Genomic DNA, 23,305 nt, shown 5'->3' with positions numbered 1-23,305 from the left:
TGGTGCAAGGGAGGGGACTTTATATTTGCACTCAAACACACATATGACTAATGATAACATGTACTTGTACTCTTATTCCTCTGGTTCTGTCTCTGAGGTACAGCTGCAAACCATTGATTGTCTTGTCTAAGCGATTAGTCAATCCAATACTTTTCCAATTAATCAAATATTCAAGAAGGGATTTATTTCATAGGCCTATCAACATATCAACAGGAGGAAAAAATTAATAGATTTTTTATAATTGTCCATATCGATTAGTCTTGTCGATTAGACAATATTTTATACTCGTACAACAGTGTTGCACAAAAAACCAATTTACAAGCTCATGTGTCGCTTGCGATTTGAACCTCGGTTATTGTATTCAAATTGATATTTCTTTTCTAATCAATGAAATCAATTAGTTTGATTAACTACTCTGAGTAGTGGTGGGAAAAGTACTCAATTTCCCATTTCACAAAGTTTTCAAATGTATAAAATGCATAAAAAGCTTTTGAAAATAGCAGATCTACAAGCGACGCATTGTGAGCTTGTATATCGGCTATTTTCAAATGGCCTAAATGTATATAGGGCTGAAGTGGTTTTGTAATAATAATCAAAATCTACAAAGTAACTAGTAACTAAAGTTTTCAAATAATTGCAGCGGAGTGAAAGTACAACATTTGCCTCTGAGATGTAGTAAAGTAAAAGTACAGAAAATTGGAAATACTCCAGTAAAAGCACCTTAAAATTACCTCAAAATTGTACTTAAGTATAGCACTTGAGTAAATGTACTCAGTTACTTTACACCACTGACTCTTGAGGTCTGTCAATTCTCTAATAGCCTTGCAGCTCTCAGTGCAGAAAAATTCAACAAACCCACTCACTCCCCTGTGTGTGAGAGCCCGGTCCCACAGTATGAGCATGTCATATATCACCCTCAGATAGCCTGGCTCTCATATATCACTGTGAGTGTGTGTGTGTGTGTGGCGCGCTAGCTAGGCTATTCAGCTACAAGTCACAATGACAGAGCAAAAAAACAGGAACATTGTCTGTGGTACACACTTTGCTAAGCATGTGTGACAGCGAGTACATGACACTGTGTGCTCGCTCTCTCTCTCTCTCCCTCTGTCTGTCCTGTACACCTGTTTACCCCAACACCAGTCCGCCTGACCTATAAACACACAGTTGGGAGCCATTCATCATTTTTTCTTTTTTCACCATTACTAACAGTAGGACACTGGGAACACAATTCTCCAGAACCCTGAGCACAAAAGCCATTTAGACCGCCTTAGCCCGTTAAGACCGGGAACGCATCCGTGTCATTTTAGAATTTGAGCTATAACCAGTATTTTATACTATGGCTATTCAAAAATAGCAGATCTACAGTGTACAAGCTGTAGATCTGCTATTTTTGAAAGAAAAAGGAAGATTTGCGCAAATCTTTGAATATATTCTTTTTTAAGCGAACATTTGTAACTGTCAAATGTCTCAACAAATGTTGAGATATGTAATTTTTCAGAAAAACTATTGTTTTTCTATCTTTATCCATGTCAAGGACCCCAAAAATTACATGTGTTTGGCCGTGGACCCACATCTCAGAATATCTTGTTCCAGGGACGCCCAGAAGCAAAGATTTAAAAATGTTTGCTTTAAAAAATATATATATATTCAAAGATTTGCACACATTTTCAAAAATAGCAGATCTTTAAGCTCATGGCGCGGCACTCGGTGCCACGCTATGAGCTTGTATATCTGCTATTTTTGAATAGCCAAAGTATAAAATAATGGTTAAAGTGGTTGGTGACACAGATGCGTTGCCGGTCTTAATGGGTTAGGCTGGATCGAAGTTCAGAGAAATGAAATGGCAATTTAAAAATTCTATACATCAGACAGAAGCCACAGAAAGACCCCATGCTTTCAAGCTATGGTCCCTTCGAACTCTGCCATAGCTCATATTGTTCGATGGCCTATTTTATATCGGAGAGCGTTTCATAATGTTACACCACACCATGATGATATCCCCTCCCCCCCCCCCCAATTGCTCAGTGTGGGCCCAGTATGTAATGATCTCTGCCTATGCCCCAAACTGTACATAATTTAACAAAGGGTGAATAATTCATATAACATCGCAGCCGCTGGAAGATAATTAAAGATTGGAGCGGTATAATTCATGAGAAAAGATAATAAATGATGGTGCATGTTTCTCCCCATTTGATGGTTATAAGCTTTTTGGGTATCATCACAGCACAGCAGCGTTCTAGCATTTTCTGTACCTGAACCCCATAAAATACATTGATGCGCTGTAGCCTCTAAAATGACAGTAGCTGGAAACAAATCAAGTATTGGTACCAAAATGTACTTAAAGTATCAAAAGTAAAAGTACCGAAATGTTTGAAAATAGCAGATCTACAAGATTGTGTAGATCGGCTATTTTCAAATAGCCTAGGTATAAAATAGGGCTAACGTGGTGAATGTACGTTTTATAATGTAATAATGTATATCTGCAAAGTAACTAAAGTTTTCAAATAACTGTAGTGGAGTAAAAGTATAATATTTGCCTCTGAGATGTAGTGGAGTAGAAGTAAAAGTATAGACAATTGGAAGTACTCCAGTAACGTAAACATTTTACTTAAGTACAGTACTTGAGTAAATGTAGTTGGTTACTTTACGCCACTGACCGTAACCACTTTCCACCTGCGGCTTCCCTATTGGGCGTGTCATTATAGGTGAAAAGCGTCGTTTGTTTTTTTAATTCAATTGAGCAAAAAATAGGTCAAATAGAATAGCTATTTCCCCTATTTGTCATACAGCAAAGTATATAGGGCTAAAGCAAGTGGATAAAGCCACCTTTTTTTATTAAAACTATAAAACGGGTGATTTCTTTTCCCCTGCACGCTTCAGAAACATAACACTCAGTTATTAGTGGTTCACAGTGAAGAGGAAAATCACAACGTTTTTCGAGCTGCATAGAAAGAGAACCTCACTTAAGCGTTAAACAGATGACCGCAGACAGACTCACCCACTTCCTGTCTCGTGCTGCAGACCCCCAGACCGTACTCAAGGGTTTTCTCAGCCACCGTTTTCAGGAAGTCGGGGTTGTTCTCGGCAAACCCCAGGTAGTTGTAGGAGCCCATGTTGATGACGTTGTCTATTCGCTTCCCCGTTAACCTGCCAAGAACATGAAAACACTGCTAATCATATGCTATAATGCATAATCATATGCTATAATGCATAATCATATGCTATAATGCATTGGTTCTCAAAGAGGGGTCTGGGGACCCCCATGGGTCCTTGAGGGGGTACCAGGGGGTCGCCCAGCAAAATGTGTTAATATAGCATCACAATAATTATAACCGTTTATGCTTTTGGCTATTCAAAAATAGCAGATCTACAAGCTCATAGCGCGGCACCGAGTGTCAGTTTAATATATGACGTTGTCTATTCGCTTCCCCGTTAACCTGCCAAGAACATGAAAACACTGCTAATCATATGCTATAATGCATAATCATATGCTATAATGCATAATCATATGCTATAATGCATTGGTTCTCAAAGAGGGGTCTGGGGACCCCCATGGGTCCTTGAGGGGGTACCAGGGGGTCGCCCAGCAAAATGTGTTAATATAGCATCACAATAATTATAACCGTTTATGCTTTTGGCTATTCAAAAATAGCAGATCTACAAGCTCATAGCGCGGCACCGAGTGTCGCGCTATGAGCTTGTAGATCTGCTATTTTTGAAAAATCATGAAAATGTGTGCAATTCATTGAGTATAATATGTTTTAAAGCGACATTTGTGGGTAAAATCTTTGCTTCTGGGGGTCCCTGGAACAAAATATTTTGACATGGGGGTCCACGGCCAAACACATATCATTTTGGGGGTCCTTGGCACGAAAAAGTTTGAGAACCACTGCTATAATGTACAGCAATATAGACATTCGTTTTTTTACATATGCACTCTGAGAGCTCAAATTAATTTCATGGTGTTAACCCATTATTAAGACCTGAGGCCGATTCTACAAAATGTCTTCTAAATCCTAACAGTTTTTAGAAAAATATATAATATCAGTGGTTTTCAAACTTTTTCATGTCAAAGACCCCTTAAATAAAAATACTGTATATGTATTTGGCCGTGGACCCCCATCTAAAAATAGATTGAGCAAAGATTTGAGTTGCAAATGTTTGCTTTAAAAACATAAATATTCAAAGATTTTCATAGTTTTTCAAAAATAGCAGATCTACAAGCTCGTACTGGTGGCTCTCGGTGCCGCGCTATGAGCTTGTAGATCTGCTATTTTTGAACAGCCAAAGAAATCTAAAAATGACCGGCGTTCCCGGTCTTGATGGGTTAAAAGGGAATCAACGTTAATTTGAATTTAAATTTCTATTCATACCAAACAGAACTATGTTGACATTTGATTTGTTAAAAGTTAACGCTACAACCTTTTGGCTTTGTTATTCCCATTTTCAAGGACGGGTTGAAAGTGAAACAGAAAGAAGAAATGAGATATGCACAGTTAGTTCTCTAATCCCAGATTTCACGCATACACAGTAAAATCCTGTGCATTAATTTCAACTCTGATAATTGACTCAAGATTGTGTGTACAGCTCCTAAGAACAGCCACCTCTGTGGTAGTATGTATCCAGCATGGTTTCCTTTGGCATGGAACTGGAACTCAGTTTAATATAAACCTAAAAAGTCAATTTACCGGTTCATAAGGTCAATCTCCCTCTACTGTCCAGAAAGTACCAGCAGCCGTGCACGAAAACTGCAATATGCTCCATGTTTTTTTAGTTTTTTTTTAATCCCACGATTTTGAAACCCATTTTTTCACCCAGTGCCAATTGCCTATGTATTCCTGGGCGCTACTCTCCCTCTGCCAGCCTAGGGAGAGCCCAGAACTGAGCTCATGCCTCCTTCAATGCATGAGGAGTTAGCAGACCTCTTCTTATCACGTGACAGGAGGGAGTTTCCCCGGTAGGACGAAGCCTGTGGAAGAAACACGTTATTCCAACCAGTTCCTTTCCCATCCATCAGGCGCCCTGGCTGACCAAGGGGAGGCAGTATAGAGACCAGGATTACTGCATGTTTTTGTGAGGGTACCCACCCTAGGGGACACAGGGAGAACATGCAAACTCCACACAGAAAGGCCCTTTCACCAACCCCACCTAGGGTATGGGTACTGATGACGCGGAGGAGAGGACACGCCCCCAGCACCCACAGCATTCCCGGCGGGAATCGAACCCAGGACCTTCTAGCTGTGAGGCAATAGCGCTACCGACTGCGCCACAGTGCCCCCAATATCCTCCCTGTTAATGTATCCACTTTGTGATTGTACACAAGTTAAATTAACACTGACGATTTTACTGTGCAGTGTCACGAGATTCTATAGGTTCAGGTGGAGTTCTCTGCATCAGTTGACCGGAAAGGTCACATTGTAACCCAGGTTTGAGAGATATAGTCTTGACAGGATAGAGTCAAGTTGTCTACTATGCAGCGCACAGAAGCCTGCACAAACCACTATAAAAGACAGTATTATCGTACTGCTTCTAGTTCTACTCACCAAAGCAACTGACAATAAGAGGCCAAACACAAAAGGCTGTTTTCAAATCTCTCAATCTCTGAGTAAGCCTCTGTATCTCTCTTACCTGATCCCACTTCTCCACCATAGCTCTGTTCCCTTTTTATACATTCTATTCCCATAATTGTGTTGTGCAGGGTGGATGCCTGTAGGTCATAATAAGACTTTGTTAGTTCATCTCTAACCCGGAGGCTAACACCTGCTCTAATTTTATTTGGGCTCTTATCGGGTTCGTACAAAACTTGGTACGTCCACAAATTTGTTTCCCAAAATTATTATGGAATATAATATTTAACTTTAATATTGTGATGGAAGTCAATGGGTCTCTGGTTGGGCTGAAACTCTTCAGTTCTTAACCAATTAAATCCGTAAACGCATCTCTGTCATTTTAGATTTCTTTGGTGCCGCGCTATGAGCTTGTATATCTGCTATTTGTTTTAAATCGTCAACATTTTTGAAAATCTTTGAATATATATATTTTTTATTCCATTTGTAAAACATTTTGTTCCAGAGACCCCCAGAAGCAAAGATTTGAGTTCCAAATGTTCGCTTTAAAAATATATATATTCAAAGAGATGTATGAGACCCAGGTGCTTAGGAAGGGGAAAGCTATTGCTAGGGATAGAACACACCCGTTACACAGTCAATACCGCCTTTTACCATCAGGACGACGGTACACAGTGCCAATGTTGCAGGCTAGGGCTTCAAGATCATTTGTACCCACAAGTATAGGACGCCTGAACAAACAGGCCCCATATCTCAGTTCTGTACATAAAATGTAATGCGATGCCTCTTGAATGATGACTGGTAGGCTTTTCTAGTTTTCACTCTGTAAGAGAGGAGCTGTGTAGCACTGTCAATGTATTGTGTGATCTGTCTATGTATTGTGTATTTATGTTATGTTTTGTGATTTTGTTGTGTCCTGAGGGCTGCTTGGTACAAAAGGAATTTCCGCAAGGACAATAAAGTATCCATCTAAAGATTTGGCAAAAAAAAATCACGATAAAAAAAAAAAGCAGATCTACAAGCTCATAGCGCGGCACTCGGTGCCGCGCTATGAGCTTGTATATCTATTTTTGAATAGCCCAAAGAAATCTTAAAATGACACAGATGTTTTCCCGGTCTCAATGGATTAATTGTGCAAAATACTTGATGTGTAAAAAGCTGGTGTAATCATTTAGCAGTAATGAGTCAATAGTTGGTACCTGAATGTCCAGTTATAATCATCGGACACCCTCTCCATCAGATCGAACACCGGTCCTGGGAGGCTGCATACGGGCCGGTTCCAGTTGTCTCGTACCCTCATGTACAGGTTGCGTGTGTAAAAGTTCTCAAAGTCTTGATAAAGTGGCACAAAGTCCTGCGAACCAAAAGGAAAGATATCCATCAAGACCAAATTTTGCAAGGGACATGCAGTATTAGTGTACTTGGTCAAGTGTGGAGCATTTTAACGTATGGTAATATGGAGCACCGAAGTCAGACGTAATTTACGCATCCTACCTGGGTCACGTTTTATTTTAATTCTCATAGACGTGTTTAATATCGCGTCAAATAAGAACTGTGTTCCAAAAATAAACAAATGATCCCGGCGGTTTGACTGACGGTGAGAAAACGCTAATGTTACTTCCGCCGAATTAGGTACATTTTCGCCAGAAAACAGACTGTATCAAATATGAGTGACTGACTATCATAAACGATACAGAGCCACCTCCCTGACAATAATCGCTGAGACAGTTTGTTTATTTTTGGACCACAATTCTTATACGAGACGATTCTAAGATGACCCAATGTTATTCTCCATAGAGAAATTACTTCACCCAGGGGATGAACGAGTGATGTCAGGACGTCTGTACTCAGTTACAGTAACCACGTTAACCCTGGTATCCCTTATTCCGGGCAGATTTTCAAAACATTTCTTTCCAAATAAAAAAATTGCCGCTACGACGCATTGTGGATCGGCTATTTTCGCTATTTGTTGTAAGTGTACAGGGCTAAAGTGGTTAAAGGTCTTTAGTATAAACTAGAACAACTCTCAGAGATGATACATGCATGCCACATGCTACACTTACACTTTAAGCATTTCCTTTGGCATGGAACTGGAACTCAGTTTAATATAAACCTAAAAAGTCAATTTAACGGTTCATAAGGTCAATCTCCCTCTACTGTAAATGGCAAAATGGCATGAACAAACGACAGTGTAAAATGGTCAGTTAAATAGAGTGCAAAGCAAATAATTAAGTGCTACAAAGTATATCTAGGATACCAGGTAAACGTCAAACATGGCTAAATAACATTCTTGGCATTTGTGGTGAAGCAAACGGTACGTCTATCTAAATAACAACATATGTGAACAAGTAACCAACATATATAACTGCATAATACCAGTATAACTACAGCATCTGTAGCATTAAACCAGTATAACTACAGCATCTGTAGCATTATACCAGTATAACTACAGCATCTGTAGCATCTATCAGATATAGGCCACAGGAAGTAATACAAGGAATGAGGAGTGCTAGGGGTGAGGTGGAGTTTAACCCTTTAAGACAGGGAACGCATCTGTCATTTTACATTTGAACCACTTTTAATCGTGAAAATTTGTGCAAAACATTGAATGTATATATTATTATTTTTTAAGCGAACATTTTTAACTCCCTGGAACATTTTGGGGGTCCTTGACATGAAAGAAGTTGACTGATTATAGCATCATACGTTTTTTTAAACAGGATTTAGAAGACATTTGTAGAATCCCCAGAAGCAAAGATTTGAGTTTTTTTTTTGCAGATCTACAAGCTCATAGCGCGGCACTATGAGCTTGTAGATCTGCTATTTTTGAATAGCCAAAGCAATCTAAAAATGACACAGATGCTTTCCCGGTCTTAATGGTTTAATGCAAGCTTTTTCTCAGAGACATTCTGCAAGACGGGACTTAAATGACTTCAAAGGTTCAACTTTAATGCCACATCACAAGTTTATACTAAAAAGAGTGAAATTATTATTTAGTGGAAGTTTCCTATGACTGTGGTTACAATGTTAAAGCTGCACTATATGTAACTTTCCTCTTCTACCCCGGGTTTGAACCTGGTCTCACTATGCAACGCAGGTGCTGAAATGTTTACCATTGACCTAATAGAGCCTGCCTGCCTGCTCATAAATAAATTGAATCTTCTTGACCATCAGGTCAAAATTGGAGTCAGATCCTGTGTCTATAGGTCAGGTGACCTTTGACACACGAGTGAGTGACACGCTCTACATGTGTCAATAGAAGAGCAGGGACACAACATACAACCACCCCAAGTGTATAAGTTACATTGTATTAACATACTCTAGCTCTACCATACAGATTGGACACAATTGCATTGTATTCAATAAAATAAAGTAACACAACGCTGCTTTAAATAATACATATGGAGAAATGTATAAGGAGATATATATTATACACACTACAAGGCACGGTAATTCCTTTTGTACAGATAAGATCAGAGTGTGTGCGTATCTCTTTTTTCAGTTTTAGCCCCAGCATCTCAGCTAATCCTCAAACTGTGTGACGTTGTTTTTTTGTTTTTTTTAAGTAATACAATGCAGATCCACAAATAACGATTTTTAGCAACCTCTGCTGGTCATTACCGTCACTGCAGGTCGTTCGTTTATTCCTGTGTTACCCAGAATTCCATTTGTTTTCACCGGAAGACGGAAGCGTTTCAAAAAGCGTTCTTTTAATTGTTTTATACTATCTGTAGATCGTTTCCCTTAGCCAGTGGAGCTTTAGTTACCGTGAGCTGTGTTTTCTTTTTCTGTTGTTTTTCGATCTTCAAATCCTACAATCTCTTAAAAACAGCGTGAGATTCCTTTTTGTTATCCGGCCGGATGACGTCATTTTCGCGAGAATGACTACCCTAGCCACCGTTTCAATATAAGATAGTTTATAAAAGGCTTTCGGGGGTGAAATTCATGGAGTGGGTGTTGTGAAACATTTGCCACTCACAAAAGATATACAATTTAACTTTAGTTTTGTTGAAAAAAAGTTACCTAGTATTACTTTAAATAACAAAAACTGACATCAGAAAAGCACAGGTCCAAGTTATCTTGGTAAATGGTCTGGATTTCTATAGCCCCTTTATCCAAAGCACTACAAAATGTACTGCATTCACCTATCCGTGGTTATGCAAGGTTAGAGGTTCAGTGTTTTGAGGACACTTTAACACAAAGCCACGAAGAGTCACAGATCAAACTGGAAACCTACTGCTTCCCGAATGGCCACTCTACCTCCAAAGCCTCCAGTCGCTCTTTGCTACTTTTATTGGATTGGATTGGATTTAACTGTCCAAGCTGTCGCTGTGACAGACAAATGATACGAATACACACACATGGGTGTAAAAAGAGAGTAGAACATGGTCTTATTGATCGTGAACGCCAGGTCCCTAACAACAGTGTTCAAACCTTCCAAGAATTGCAACACAGCAAACCAACCAGGCCAATTAGAGGTTTGAGTCCCTGCCCGACCTGAGACAGGCCCGGCCAGTGGGTCAGGGTCGGGGCAGGGGTCGGTCATATAATTGCTTTTCTTTTTTTATATAATTGGGTGGATAGTAAGCTATTTGACGTGATAATCAGTCTATATAGTTCAAATGTTACAATACATTGAATATGTGTGCAAATAACTACAGTTAAATATAAATTATAAACATATATTACACCCAAAATAATCGATCAGACTTTTAAAATGTTTCAGACAGAATGTGCACAGGCTCGGGTACTTGGGTCGGGCTTGTTTTCTTGGGTCCGATCTAAGCTCTACTTTGTCTGGTGTCAAGAAAAACATTCAAATGGCTTTTAACACAAATATCCAAGAGAGAAAACATCATGCACCGAAAGCATCTAATTCTGTGAATTCTGGATTTTAAGGAGTAAAATCTCCAATAATCCCGATCCCGACGACCTTTGCTGCATGTCAATCCCCTTCTCTCTCTCTCTCTCTCTCTCTCTCTCTCCCCCCATTTCCTGTCAGTCTACTGCATTGGTTCTCAAAGTGGGGTCCGGGGACCCCCAGGGGTACTTGAGGGTGTTCCAGGGGGTACCCAGAAAAATGTGTAAATATAGCATCAGAATAATTATGACCTTTTATACTTTGGCTATTCAAAAATAGCAGATATACAAGCTCATAGCGCGGCACCGAGTGCCGCGCTATGAGCTTGTAGATCTGCTATTTTTGAAAAATCTTGAAAATGTGTGCAAATCTTTGAATACATATTTTTTAAAGTGAACATTTGTAACTCAAATCTTTGCTTCTGGGGGGTCCCTGGAACAAAATATTTTTAGATGGGGGTCCGCGGCCAAATACATATCAAGTTTGAGAACCACTGGTCTACTGCATACTATCAATAAAAAAAGGCAGAAAAAGCCACACAAAAAAAATCTTTAAAAGTACCCCTCCTATTTCCAGTAACACTACACTCCTCCGCCTGTACTAAAGCACCACTCAGACCTCATCAAGGATCCCAAAGCAGAGCAGAGCATAGAAATAACTTGAATCCACAGGGAATTAATTAGCTCTCTTCCAACAGCTATCCTCCATGGTACCCTGTCTCAGCCATGGCAACACAGAAAGTCAAGACATAAGACAGGGGGAAGGGTACAAACTTACAGCAATTATAGGAAGGAAACAAAGGCACACATGCACATAGTGGGGGCACTGGCAGGTGTGTGGGTGTGTGTGTGGTACACAACAACAACAACAACAAAACCTTATGGGTAATGTTTTACACTCTCTGATTAATCCATAAAGACCGGGAAAGCATCTGTCGTTTTAGATTTGAACCACTTTTAACCATTATCTTATACTTTGGCTATTCAAAAATCATGACATTTTTTGCAAATCTTTGAAAATATATATTTTTTCAAGCGAGCATTTGTAACTCAAATCTTTGTTTCTGGGATTCTACAAAATAATGTCTTATAAAAACAGTTTTTTGAAAAAACTTATGTTACTATAATAATCAGTGGTCAAGGACCCCCAACATTATATGTATTGGCCACGGACCCCCATCTCAAAATATTTTGTTCCAGGGACACCCCCAGAAGCAAAGATTTTAGTCAAAAAAAATGTTTTAGAAAGATTTTAAAAAAATAGCAGATCTACAAGTTCATAGCGCGGAGCTTGTATATCTGCTATTTTTGAATAGCCAAAGAAATCTAAAACAACACAGATGTGTTCCCGGATTGAATGGGTTAAAAAACGTTAACACCATTTACTTCACTAACCGGGGCCAATGTATTTAGCCCACTTCTTTTTCCCTCCACACAAAATCTCCTTGCTGAAAATAGCCCTTCTACAAGATCACACAAGCTTGTAGATCGGAGAGAATTACGCATCCTACCTGGGTCTCGTCTCGTCCCCCCCCATTCTGAATTCCCATAGACGTGTTTAATATCGCGTCAAATAAGAACTGTGTTCCAAAAATAAACAAATGATCCCGGCGGTTTGACTCTTATGGATACGAAGCATCAACTGACGGTGAGAAAATACAATGTTACTTCCGCCGAATTAGTATTTTTTTTGCCAGAAACAGACAGAAACAGAGTATCAAACATGAGTGAGTGACTATCATAAACGATACAGAGACACCTCCCTGACAATATCGCAGAGACAGTTTGTTTATTTTTGGACCACAATTCTAATATGAGACGAATCTAAGATGACTCAATGTTATTCTCCATAGAGAAATTACTTCCGCGACCCAGGGGATGAACGAGTGACGTCAAGACGTCCTGTACTCTATTTTCGGCGAGTGTTCACATATTATGACATGCCCAGAATAGGGACGCTAGGGTTCATATGGTTAAATTGACACGCAGACCTTTGCTGTCGTATGTGTGTGTGGTGTATGCATATTATTCCTACCTTCTGCTCCTCTCTCTCCTGGGCAAGGTGGCACTTTTCTAGGCCCACGGCTCTGAGGAAGTCTCTGAAGTATCCAAACAGGGTGCAAATGCCAAAGCCCAGGTATGTCATGACAGCCACATACATGGGCGCCTGTTCAAAGGTCTCGTACCTCGGCTGCCTGGAGGCAACCCCGTTCTCTTTTCCATTTTTCTGAAAGAACACGAGAGGTACATGAGTTATGTCACAGCTGTAGGACAAATTATTTTGGTTTCAAACTTACATTCAAATGTTACCGTAATAATGCCTTTATATTATTTATTTATTGTAAAATAATTGGGTGAATGTAAAAAGAAAGTATGAAAAAGTACCCTTACAGATAGGCATGGGATAATATGGAAATTTCATGTCACGATTATATTGGCGAAAATAATTCTGATTCATGAGATTCTTTGTCCTTCTGACCATACATTGGGAAAAAAAATTTTTTTTTGTGAACATCGTTTTAGTAGAAAAACTATTTTCAACACCCAGCAGAAACAAATCCATTAATAAAAAGAAAAAAACCTGATATCCAAGCATTCCACATCATGGTTCATTTAGTTATGTGTTGTAAATGCACAGTAAATGAATAACTTAATTTGTTCACAAGATCACAAAGACAGAGGTACAGCAAGGACAGCAGAATAACAAACTATCTACAATATGGTAATCATATCAGATTCAATTATTTGCTGTACAAGCTCAACATTTGCAGTTTCAAAGAAATAGAAAAGGGAAAAAAAATCAAACATATCCTACAGTATATTCCCAATGTGATAAGAGCAATTGTCATTGTGCATGAGGTGCATGGTCAAATAGCAATAACATGAGACAGAAATGCCTCTAGTGAAGCACTGAGATGTGTAAAACCTTGGTCCTTTTCAAGACAGATTGAAGTGCAAAAAATGTCAGCATATTAAATTCTTCTGGCTTTAATTGTGCTCATGTGAGGTGTGACCGTGGGAGAATGCGCACTGAACACACTCTCTTGGTAGGAACACTGGTACAGTATGTTAGTGAGCTAGACTTCCCAAGTGAAGATATTTACACTCATGTGAGGATAATTCAAAATGATCCTGATAATGAAAATTCACCACTATAAAATGAAATTGAGTGTTTTTATCATGATAAAATATTAAATCCGATATCCGATAACAGAATTAGCTGTTGCGTAGAACGTAACTTAAAACCTTTGAACCTTTAAAAGCATACAGCAATAAATTGATTAGAAATAGCATTTGTGTGGAAATAACCTTGCAGTATAAAAAGGTCTGAACAGAATTACTCAGTGGAATGCGTTTGTTATATAACATGACCCGACATTGACATCATCCTTGAAGATGTATCGAATTCCAGAGGAATTAAACTTTACAAGTATGAGAACAAAATGAAAGAGTGCAAAACAGAGCATCAGAGCAGACCATTACAGTTAAAACTAAAACGAGTTTAGCAGTACACAGCCTATCAGCTTGGGTTATTCTAGGCATTTACTATGGTGTAACAGCCGGTTGGGTGCTAGGGCGTTGATAGGGTAAAACAGGTGGTTGCTATGGTGTAGTTAGGTGGTTGCTAGGGCGACATCGGTATGGGGCCAGGACTCCATCCATACCGAGTCCAATGATGTCATCCACAGGTCTGTAAGATAAGTGGTTCAAAATGTATGAGCTACCAACTCGTACCGAGCACTAACCAATCAGGAAAGGGGGTTACACCAATGAAGGAGAGTCAATCAAGTCCAATGTGGTGAACTACATGTCTGTAAGACGAGCAATAAGTAGAAATACAGTCACAAATGTGCGAATGCCCATCACCTGCCGAGGTGGAATCTTGTCATGCTGAATGTGGACACTGGGGAGTAGCGAAGGTGACACACACAGAAAGCAATTTGCTGCTTTGTAGTCCGTTTTAATGGTTGTGGTTGTTGGTCACACAGTGTGGGCTTGATATTTGTCTCCCAACTCACAGCTGCCAGCCAGGCAGCACCTCTCTTAAGGGGCAATTTGTAGTTTAGATGGGCAATATCATGCAATGCTGGCTGGTTAGACACAGTAACAATCAAAGCCTCCATCTGGACTCTGAGAATACTACAGCCAGTAACAGCCAAGTGGGGATCTACCACACACCCTTCTATGCTATTGGTAGAGGCCCGACCAAGAAGCGATGACCCATGGCTGAGGCCTTGGTACAAGGAATGTTCAGCCGCTTTTGGAAGTAGGAAGGAACACCCTCAAAAGCTCCACTCCAAGATCAAGGGCGGAACTGAAGACATCCTGAATGAAGACAAGGACCACCCCGCTTCATCCGCAAAGTGACAGACTGGTGGAACGGCCCCAGCTGGGACCTGCAGATATCCCTCTCTTTCTCATGGCATGCTGCAGTGCAACGCAGCCCAAGAAACCACCATGCTGTACTCTTGCATTGTTGATCTTGGGCGGGAAAACTGAGAAAAGGCAGCCAGAGGCTGAAGTATGGACGACCACCCAATGCACCAGACACCATGGCTAGGGCCGGAATATGCTAGAGTTGCAGGACCGACTCGAAATGGCCATCTCCAGGCACCAGACAGAACAGGTTGTTCTGCCAGGGATCGTCAAAGGCTGGGCCATATACATGGGCCACATGCGGCCCCCACCTCCACTTAATGCGGCCCACTGGTTAATATTGGAATACTGATAGATATGATATTTCAGCTGTTCCAATTCCAAATATGCAAACATGACCCGCTTTAATTACTTCAGTCTATATTAGTAGTTTAATGACTACTATTAAAATTATATCGTCAAAAAAAATATCGTTGAAAATATGGAGATAAGAGGTTTCTGCCCGACAGTATGCATAATAATAATAATAATAATGAGTTCGGAAATATAGTGGCCCTGAGTCTCCATCAGCCTCCCACCCCTGCCTAGCTGCCCACGTCATAGCCTAGCAGCTAGGCCTCGCAAAGGGTCAGGACTTCTAGGCACTTTCCTGGGCGTATTGAACCACCGAAGAGCCGCTGCTCCAAGTCGGGGGGAATGAGTCAGTTGGGTGGTCAAGTTCTGGTAAGGGGGGGGGGGGAAGAGGATGAGTCTAGAGCAGGGGTCTTCAACGGGGGGTCCGGGACCCCTAGGGGGTCCTCAGAGTTACTACAGGGGGGCCTCCAAATCTTTGAGTGATAAAAATAGTTCTCCTCTTTTCTGAGGAGAACTTTAGCCAAAAATAGCCGATCTACAAGTTCACAACGCCTCGCGCTGCGAGGCGTTGTGAGCTTGTAGATCGGCTATTTTTGGGTGAAGAGGTTTGGTGTAGAGGGAAAAAAGAGCAGACCAAGTAAAAATAAAACAAGTTTAATCTGCAACACAATATTATACAATATGTAGAGGGGGTCCCTGCTTCATCTCTCTCTCAGCTAGGGGGTCCTCAAAAACATTGAAGACCCCTGGTCTAGAGTTTGAGGCTAAAAGGCGGTGGGTCGGGGATAAAAAGAAGCCCCAAGGAGAGACACCCTACACCCAGTTATTTGCTGCTAGCTAGTTTAGCTTGTCAGGCCTTTTGTTTGGCACCCTCCCATTCCCATCCCATTTACAAGCCTGTGTTTTGAGGGTAATAAAACCTTGTCATCTGGTTAAACTTCAACCACTGTGTCCTCTTTCATTCAGCCGTGAATGCTGTATATACAGTATGAAAGACAAGTTAGGAGCAACACAGTTTCCCCACTGATTATATATATTTTTAAAGATGAATAAATACATACATACGTACAGATACATACATTTAAAAGTATAATATATTTCACAAAGTTGAATACATCTGCCATAGGGCATTAAAAAACTTAACATTTTAATGTTTGAACAGAGTTTCCAGCTCAAAGTATGTGGAAGTAGAAGTGGGCAGAATAAACAAAGACAAAATGAAGATAATATGAGTGGGAGCCCACTAACTAATACAGTAGGTGGCCAGTGAGGACTTTGAACAGTTTCACTTTCAAAACCTTTGCATCATGCATGTCACACAAACAGAATGTGATGCGTTTTGTTGATAAAACAACACCGTATGAACAGGCCTAAATAAATATTTGAGCTGCTATATAACCTCAAAGCAGTCTGTCTACTCTTCAAACAGGTGGACTGCTGCAGTAGATTTATTGTTGTGATGATGCAATCACAAAATAGGCTATGATAAAGAAATGTTGTAAAAAAAACAACACCGCACAAATAAAATCGAACTTAAAGCACATCTGTGCTTTAGGGTGACCACATGTGTTCATAGTATAGTGTCATTTAGAAGTTAGACCTTAAAGTGAAACTAATACCAATGTTATCCCCACCATTACGTAACTTTAGTCATTTTTGCTCAGGTCAGGTGCATGTTTCCTCTATTTTGACAGCTACCTGGAGTCAGTGGTGTAAAGTAACTAAGTACATGTACTGTACTTAAGTACAATGTTGAGGTATTTTTACTTTACTTTACTGGAGTACAATTTTCAATACTTTTACTTCTACTCCACTACATCTCAGAACCAAATAGGCCTATTGTACTTTTACTCCACTACAATTATATGAAAGCTTTAGTTACCAGGTACTTTGCAGCTGTTGATTATTATTTTTTCTTCTTTTTATTTCATTTCATGGGAGAGAAAGACAGGCACGCACAAAGAAAAATAACACATTGATTGATATTCGAAATCAATGCAAATGTATACCTGTTAGCTGCCACTGGCTACGGCACAAAAAGGCCACAAAAAAAGAAAAAACTCAGTTACAAATAATAAATTATAATAATGAATCCCTTTCAACCCACCCACTCATAAACCTAAAAAAAATTGCATTATTGATCAACAAAGACAGATGTTGATTATTCTTACTTACAAAACATACATTAAGCACTTCTTCAACACTTTATATACTTTGGCCATTTGAAAATAGCAGATCTACAAGCTCAAAACACATCACATTGTGAGCTTAGATCTGCTATTTTCAAAATATTTTGAAAAAAAATGTAGTGGGACATTCTGCCTTAACGAGTACTTTTACTTTTAGTACTTTAAGTATATTTTGACGCCAATACTTTTGGTACTTTTACTCAAGTACACTTTGAAGTAAATACCTTCACTTGTAACAGAGTTGCAGTATTTGATACTTCTACTCAAGTAAAAAAAGAAGAAAAAAAAGTACTTTTTACACCACTCACTGCCATTATGTAACTTTAGTTATTTTAGCTCAGGTCAGGTGCAGTGGTGGAAAGTAACTAAGTACATTTACTTAAGTACTGTACTCAAGTACAATTTTGAGGTATTTGTACTTTACTTGAGTATTTCCAATTTCAAATACTTTTACTTCTACTCCACTACATCTCAGAGGCAAATATTGTACTTTTACTCCACTACATTTACTTGAAAACTTTAGTTACTATGATATAATGAAACACATACATTAACCACTTCAGCCCTATTTTATACCTAGGCTATTTCGTTGTGAGCTTGTAGATCTGCTATTTTCAAAGATTTAGTACTTTTACTTTTGGTACTTTAAGTACATTTTGATGCCAATACTTTTGTACTTCTACTCAAGTACATTTTTAATTCTGGACTTTTACTTGTAACAGAGTATTTTTATATTGCAGTATTGGTACTTTTACTTAAGTAAAGAATTTGAGTACTTTTTCCACCACTGGTTATTTTAGCTCAGGTCAGGTGTTTCCTCTATTTTGACAGCTATTACCTGGAGGTCTACTCTACGGTAGCAATCTAAGGTATGCGGATAATAATAACCATGACCATGACAACCCTTTAGTCTGGACAGTCACCTGATGGCGTCATGGACCCTGGATAAAGGTGAAGTCAGGTTAAAGGAGGATTCCCCCTAATTCACTCTTGACAACTTCATTCACTTTAACGTTACGCAATGGTGCGATTTCCGTGTTTACAGATCAATATTATGATCTGTATACACACACACACACGGAAACCGCGAAAGATCCGCGAGATCTCATGCCCATGATCACAACTTTAACACACAGACAGTGGTGGTGGGCCTACTAGGCTACAACTAATCATACATTATGTCTAACGCACAGAACCTAGCTTAACTGGACAACAACAACAACGTTAGATAAGTTTAAATAATAGCTTCTAGGAGGAGCAGCAGACAGTAGGTCTGTCTGCACCTCTCTCTCTCTCTCTCTCTCTCTCTCTCTCTCTCTCTCTCTCACCTTGTGATATCCGTTTCTCTTTGCATTGTTGTCGTGTTTAATGTGATGTCCCGTCTGGTCTAGGCATGACTTCAGATCGCCGTTGAGCACAATTGGGGCGATTGCTGTTCTTATCGCAGTTCTTGCCATTTTTTTTACCCACACGACCCGCGTCTACTCCCTGGGTGTGTGTGTGTGTGTGTGTGTGTGTGTGTGGCTGTGTGCTGGTCTTGTGTCAGGTAATGAAACCGGTTTGGATCATTACAAAGGTGACTTCCTCCTTGTGTCCTGTAGGCTACGCGGTCGCTGAGGGAGCTGCGGGCTCAGTACAGCCTCTTATCCACTGTCTGTCTGTCAGAGAAGGATCTGCAGTCAGACAGTTTGTGGCATCGGCCCCAGATCATCTTCCTTTAAATGATTAAGACCTTCTACAAGTGTCTACTAAATCCCACCACAGTATTCTGAAAAACGTATGTTTCTATCTATATCAGTGGTGCTCAAACCCTTTTCATTTCAAGGACCCCCAAAATGTTGTCTGGGGTGTCGGTCCCTGGAACATTTTGGGGTCATTCTGGGGTCCCCAGAAGCAAAGATTTGAGTTAAAAATGTTCACTTTAAAAGAATATATATATTCAAAGATTTGCACACATTTTCAAGATAAAAAAAAAATAGCAGATCTACAGTGAGCTTGTAGATCTGCTATTTTTGAATAGCCAAAGTGTAAAATAATGCCTTTTTTTTTTGCTCAAATAAAAAAATTACACAGATGCGTTCCAGGTCTTAGTGGGTTAAATGATTAGGCTATTATTAGTGCAATCTTTCACTTCCCTGTTATGACTGACTAGAAATGAAACTGCAACCAATACTGCAAGTTCTGTAACCAAAGTTATTATAGACCTAACTAGAAAAAGTGCTCCTCGGAGCACAGGTCTCCGCCAGGTCAGGTAGGTTAATTGTGGGCCAGCAATATGAAAAATCGGACGGATCCGTCTTGATTCCACTTGACTATAGAGATAACGTGTACTGATTTGTGTGATGTTTGGACAACATTAAGTGGGATGTTTTGCAAAAATCGGCCTCCTGGTGGCGCTATAAAAGGCAGATGTGAAAAATGCAGGGCAATGGTTTTTCCTTGGCCTCTGGGGAGTGCGCATACAATGTTTTACACTGATCGGTGTAAAACGTTGTAATGCAAAAATGTGTTTTGCAAAAATCGGCCTCCTGGTGGCGCTATAACAATGTGAGAAATCCGGGCCAGAGGTTCTGCTCTGGCATCCAGGGAGTGTGTGTGCACAGTTTCGCTGCAAGCAAAACATAGTCTTCGCCATGCCTGCATGGCGGCATGGCGGAGACAATAAATGCACACTAAGTTGCAAAGGCGTACACAATGAATGAGCATTTAGATACTGTAAAGAAGTTATGCCTTCTTCTCTGTAGATCCTGTATGTCGATGTACTGAGGCGGTGCCTCATTTGCTATGTCCTATGACCTACAGTATGTGCAAGATTAAAAAAGGTCCATGACATGATGCTAATCCCTTTCCCAGTAATGTTTTGAACTGTATGGTGAAAATTCCACTTAAGCGTTTAAAAGAAGAAATGCATTGATGTCGCATTATCACACAGTTTACTTTTGACGCAATAGTTATACTGTAAACTAGCGTTGTTGATTTATTACCACCAAATTGTATTGTTTCTGGGTGCAAATTGTAATCAGAATGTTACTGAAATGACTCAGACAGTGTTTATAGAGTTGATGTGCTGACAGTTCCATTTATTTTCCTGTAATCCATAACAAACTATAATTTGAAAAACAATCTAATCAACTCTGGCATTGCATACAAAGAAATTGGTGCTTCAGTGGTTCTTTGAGATTCTTGTGGTGCTATATAGCACCACAGTGGTTCTTACGTGGTTCTTTGAGTGGTTGTGGTGCCTTCAGTGGTTCTTTGGGATTGTTGTGGCGCTATATAGCACCTCAGGGTTCTTCTGTGGTTCTTTGGGATTGTTGTGGTGCTATATAGCACCTCAGGGTTCTTCTGTGGTTCTTTGGGATTGTTGTGGTGCTAGCACCTCAGCACAATTACTGAAGTCCTATATATATATATATATATATATATATATATATATATATATATATATATATATATATATATATATATATATATATATATATAATGTGGGTGCCCTATTTTTGTAGGGGTAGTTGAATATAGCATTCTCATAATCACACTATATCGAATACATCTAATAAATATATGGGGCCTGCCCAAATGTCTAATTCAAACAAAACAGGCATGCACACATGTCAGTCAAATACATGAGCCATTTTAGTTCATCATCAATAAGTAGCTTATTAATAGCCTACAGGCTACAGGTGTATCTCCTGGAATCTCTAGGAAACTGAAGAAAACTACAAATGGCTTCCAAGTGAAGTAAACTCTTAGTGCTTCTTTCCTATTGGTTGGCTGACTTAGTGAAAGTTCACCATGCAGGGTGTCATGTTACAAAAACAACAGATCTACAAGCTAACAACACGTTGCATGGAAACACGCTGCGAGCTTGTAAATCTGTCCTTTTTGACAAGTGATGCTGAGAGCAGAAGGGACGCTGGACCACGGTACAATCCTCCTGAGAATAAAATAATATAAACTGCGTCATTGTTGATTCATCAAGAACATAGACGAAAGTAGCTTAAAGAAGAGGGCCTTTTTTTAGGTGAGTGTTTAATGGCAAAGAATGTGGCTTTTGACATTACTGGGGAAACTTTATTTTGGTAATTAGCGATTTTGTATGATGTTTTTGTCGTGTATTCTGGTGGATTTTAAGACGGTGATAATGGCTGTTATGGATATATTAAGTATGTTAACAATATGAGCCTCCCATGTGGCAAAAACACAGACTTTAACTAGACATATCTTGATAGGTACAGTTGCCCAAATGATAGTATTATCAGAACCATTTTGTGGCTGTCAACAGAGTTTAACAACTGTCAACCTGGCGTCCCATTTTGGACATGTCATTATAAGTGAAAATAGGGAAAATATCCTATTTACAACAAGCTCACAATGGTCACATAGTGACACGTGAGCTTGTAGATAATCTATTTAGCTATTTAGTACTATGGTGGTTCTCAAAGTAAGGTCTGGGGGCTTAAAGGGCTGTCAGTGGGCCCCAAGCAAAATGAGATAAACTAGCATTAAAATTAGTTTGACCACCATAACCCTATTTTATAGTTGCCCTATTCATCTATTTATTACATTATTTATGTATAACTGAGTAGGTGTTGGTATGAAAGTGTTAATGCATCACATTGAAGATTATTTAGGCTAGTGTTTATTTTATCCATTGTGTTTAAACTGAGGTACCATGGCTAGATTTTAAGTAAGGAAACCCCCTGCATATAGCCCTCTTACCTACAAATGCTCAGGTTTAGTTCTACTTTCATTGGTTTCTCATAAGAATAAGCTATCTTAGTGGATGTCATACATTGTGATGCTTGCCTCCTAAAAACAGAGTTAAGCCTTTTTGAGATGCTGATGGAGATTACCATAATAGTAATTTCTTTAGCTACTGATGATTTTATTATTTTATTTTAATATAAATTAGCATGCTGATTATATGGTTATAGGCTAACATTCATCCTAGTTACCCAGTATTACAGTTACTGTAAGAGGTGTAAGGTAAACCTTATTGGACACTTGTATCGCAATACCGGTATTTGTATCAGTCGATTTGAGTATGCAACTGATCGTTAATCAGATATCAGCCAAAATGTTAATATTGTGCATCACTAATTTGAGTAGTAGTATGAAAGTAGTTGAATTTGCCTTTCAAATAAATGTGAGACAAGATGGTTAATGCTATTCCCTCTTCCCCAGGGCCAAGCTCAGACCAGCATTTCTGGCTGTCAACACCAATGCAGTATGACCACATCATGCTCACATTGGATGGCCAGGTGATCACAGATGAGAGTGAGTACATCTCCATGGCACTAGGACTCCTATTGTGTGTATATTTTGTGTTCAGAATCCAGCACCCTAAAGCAGGGGTTTTCAACTGATTTTGACCCAGGGACCACGATCCTGACTAAGAGCAACCTGGGGACCACCACTATTGTGCGTGGCGGGTCCATCATAGACCCACCCCACACAATAGTGGTGGGGGGTTTATGCACCACGGGGAGCTGAAGAAAATAGCTATAATATCAGTATAATATCTAATAAAATACAGTGATTTTGTTTGAATATGATGGAATATGATAAGGATTACTGTGATTATGGTAAGCTCACATATCACACACACACACACACCATACAGTAAGAACTCCTTTAAGTTATTAAAAGTAAAAAAAAAAAAAAAAAAAAAAAAATGCAATACCTCCACGGACCACCGGTTGAAAACCCCTGCCCTAAAGGACTGAACAAGACACTGACCTTTTTGGAGTTGTGTTGTTCTGAAATGGAAAGATGCAGGCAAACTTCCTGTCACAGTAAAAAAATAATGTACAACTCCATCTGTGATAGCATGCCTAGATTTTGTCCTGACATTTCAGCACTGATGTTCAAGTTAGCGACATTGAGTGTATATTTATTAATGATATAGAGGATATTTGTATCATAGTTTTATCAATACATTATTCATTTGCTAAA

At 39.5% G+C, this 23,305-nt stretch overlaps 1 protein-coding gene across 1 annotated transcript in view; it reads right to left on the bottom strand.

Annotated features, from left to right (window-relative positions):
• The window catches only part of sptlc3 (serine palmitoyltransferase, long chain base subunit 3), a 56,316-nt gene extending 37,387 nt beyond the window's left edge, over positions 1-18,929 (bottom strand). Inside the window, exons 1-4 of the mRNA XM_080448586.1 lie at positions 18,676-18,929; positions 12,463-12,654; positions 6,767-6,921; positions 2,999-3,147 (exon numbers count right to left, since the gene is read on the bottom strand). Coding sequence (XP_080304712.1) covers positions 2,999-3,147; positions 6,767-6,921; positions 12,463-12,654; positions 18,676-18,804 — 625 coding nt within the window. The 5' untranslated portion in view covers positions 18,805-18,929. The remainder of the gene's footprint in view (positions 1-2,998; positions 3,148-6,766; positions 6,922-12,462; positions 12,655-18,675) is intronic.
• Between the last annotated feature and the right edge of the window lie 4,376 nt (positions 18,930-23,305).

The sequence above is a fragment of the Gymnoscopelus braueri genome (genome assembly GCF_963280865.1).
Source record: "Gymnoscopelus braueri genome assembly, chromosome: 14".
NCBI classification, from domain to species: domain Eukaryota; kingdom Metazoa; phylum Chordata; class Actinopteri; order Myctophiformes; family Myctophidae; genus Gymnoscopelus; species Gymnoscopelus braueri.
Note: the sequence above shows the minus strand (reverse complement) of the source record. Positions and strands in the feature narration are given on the sequence as shown.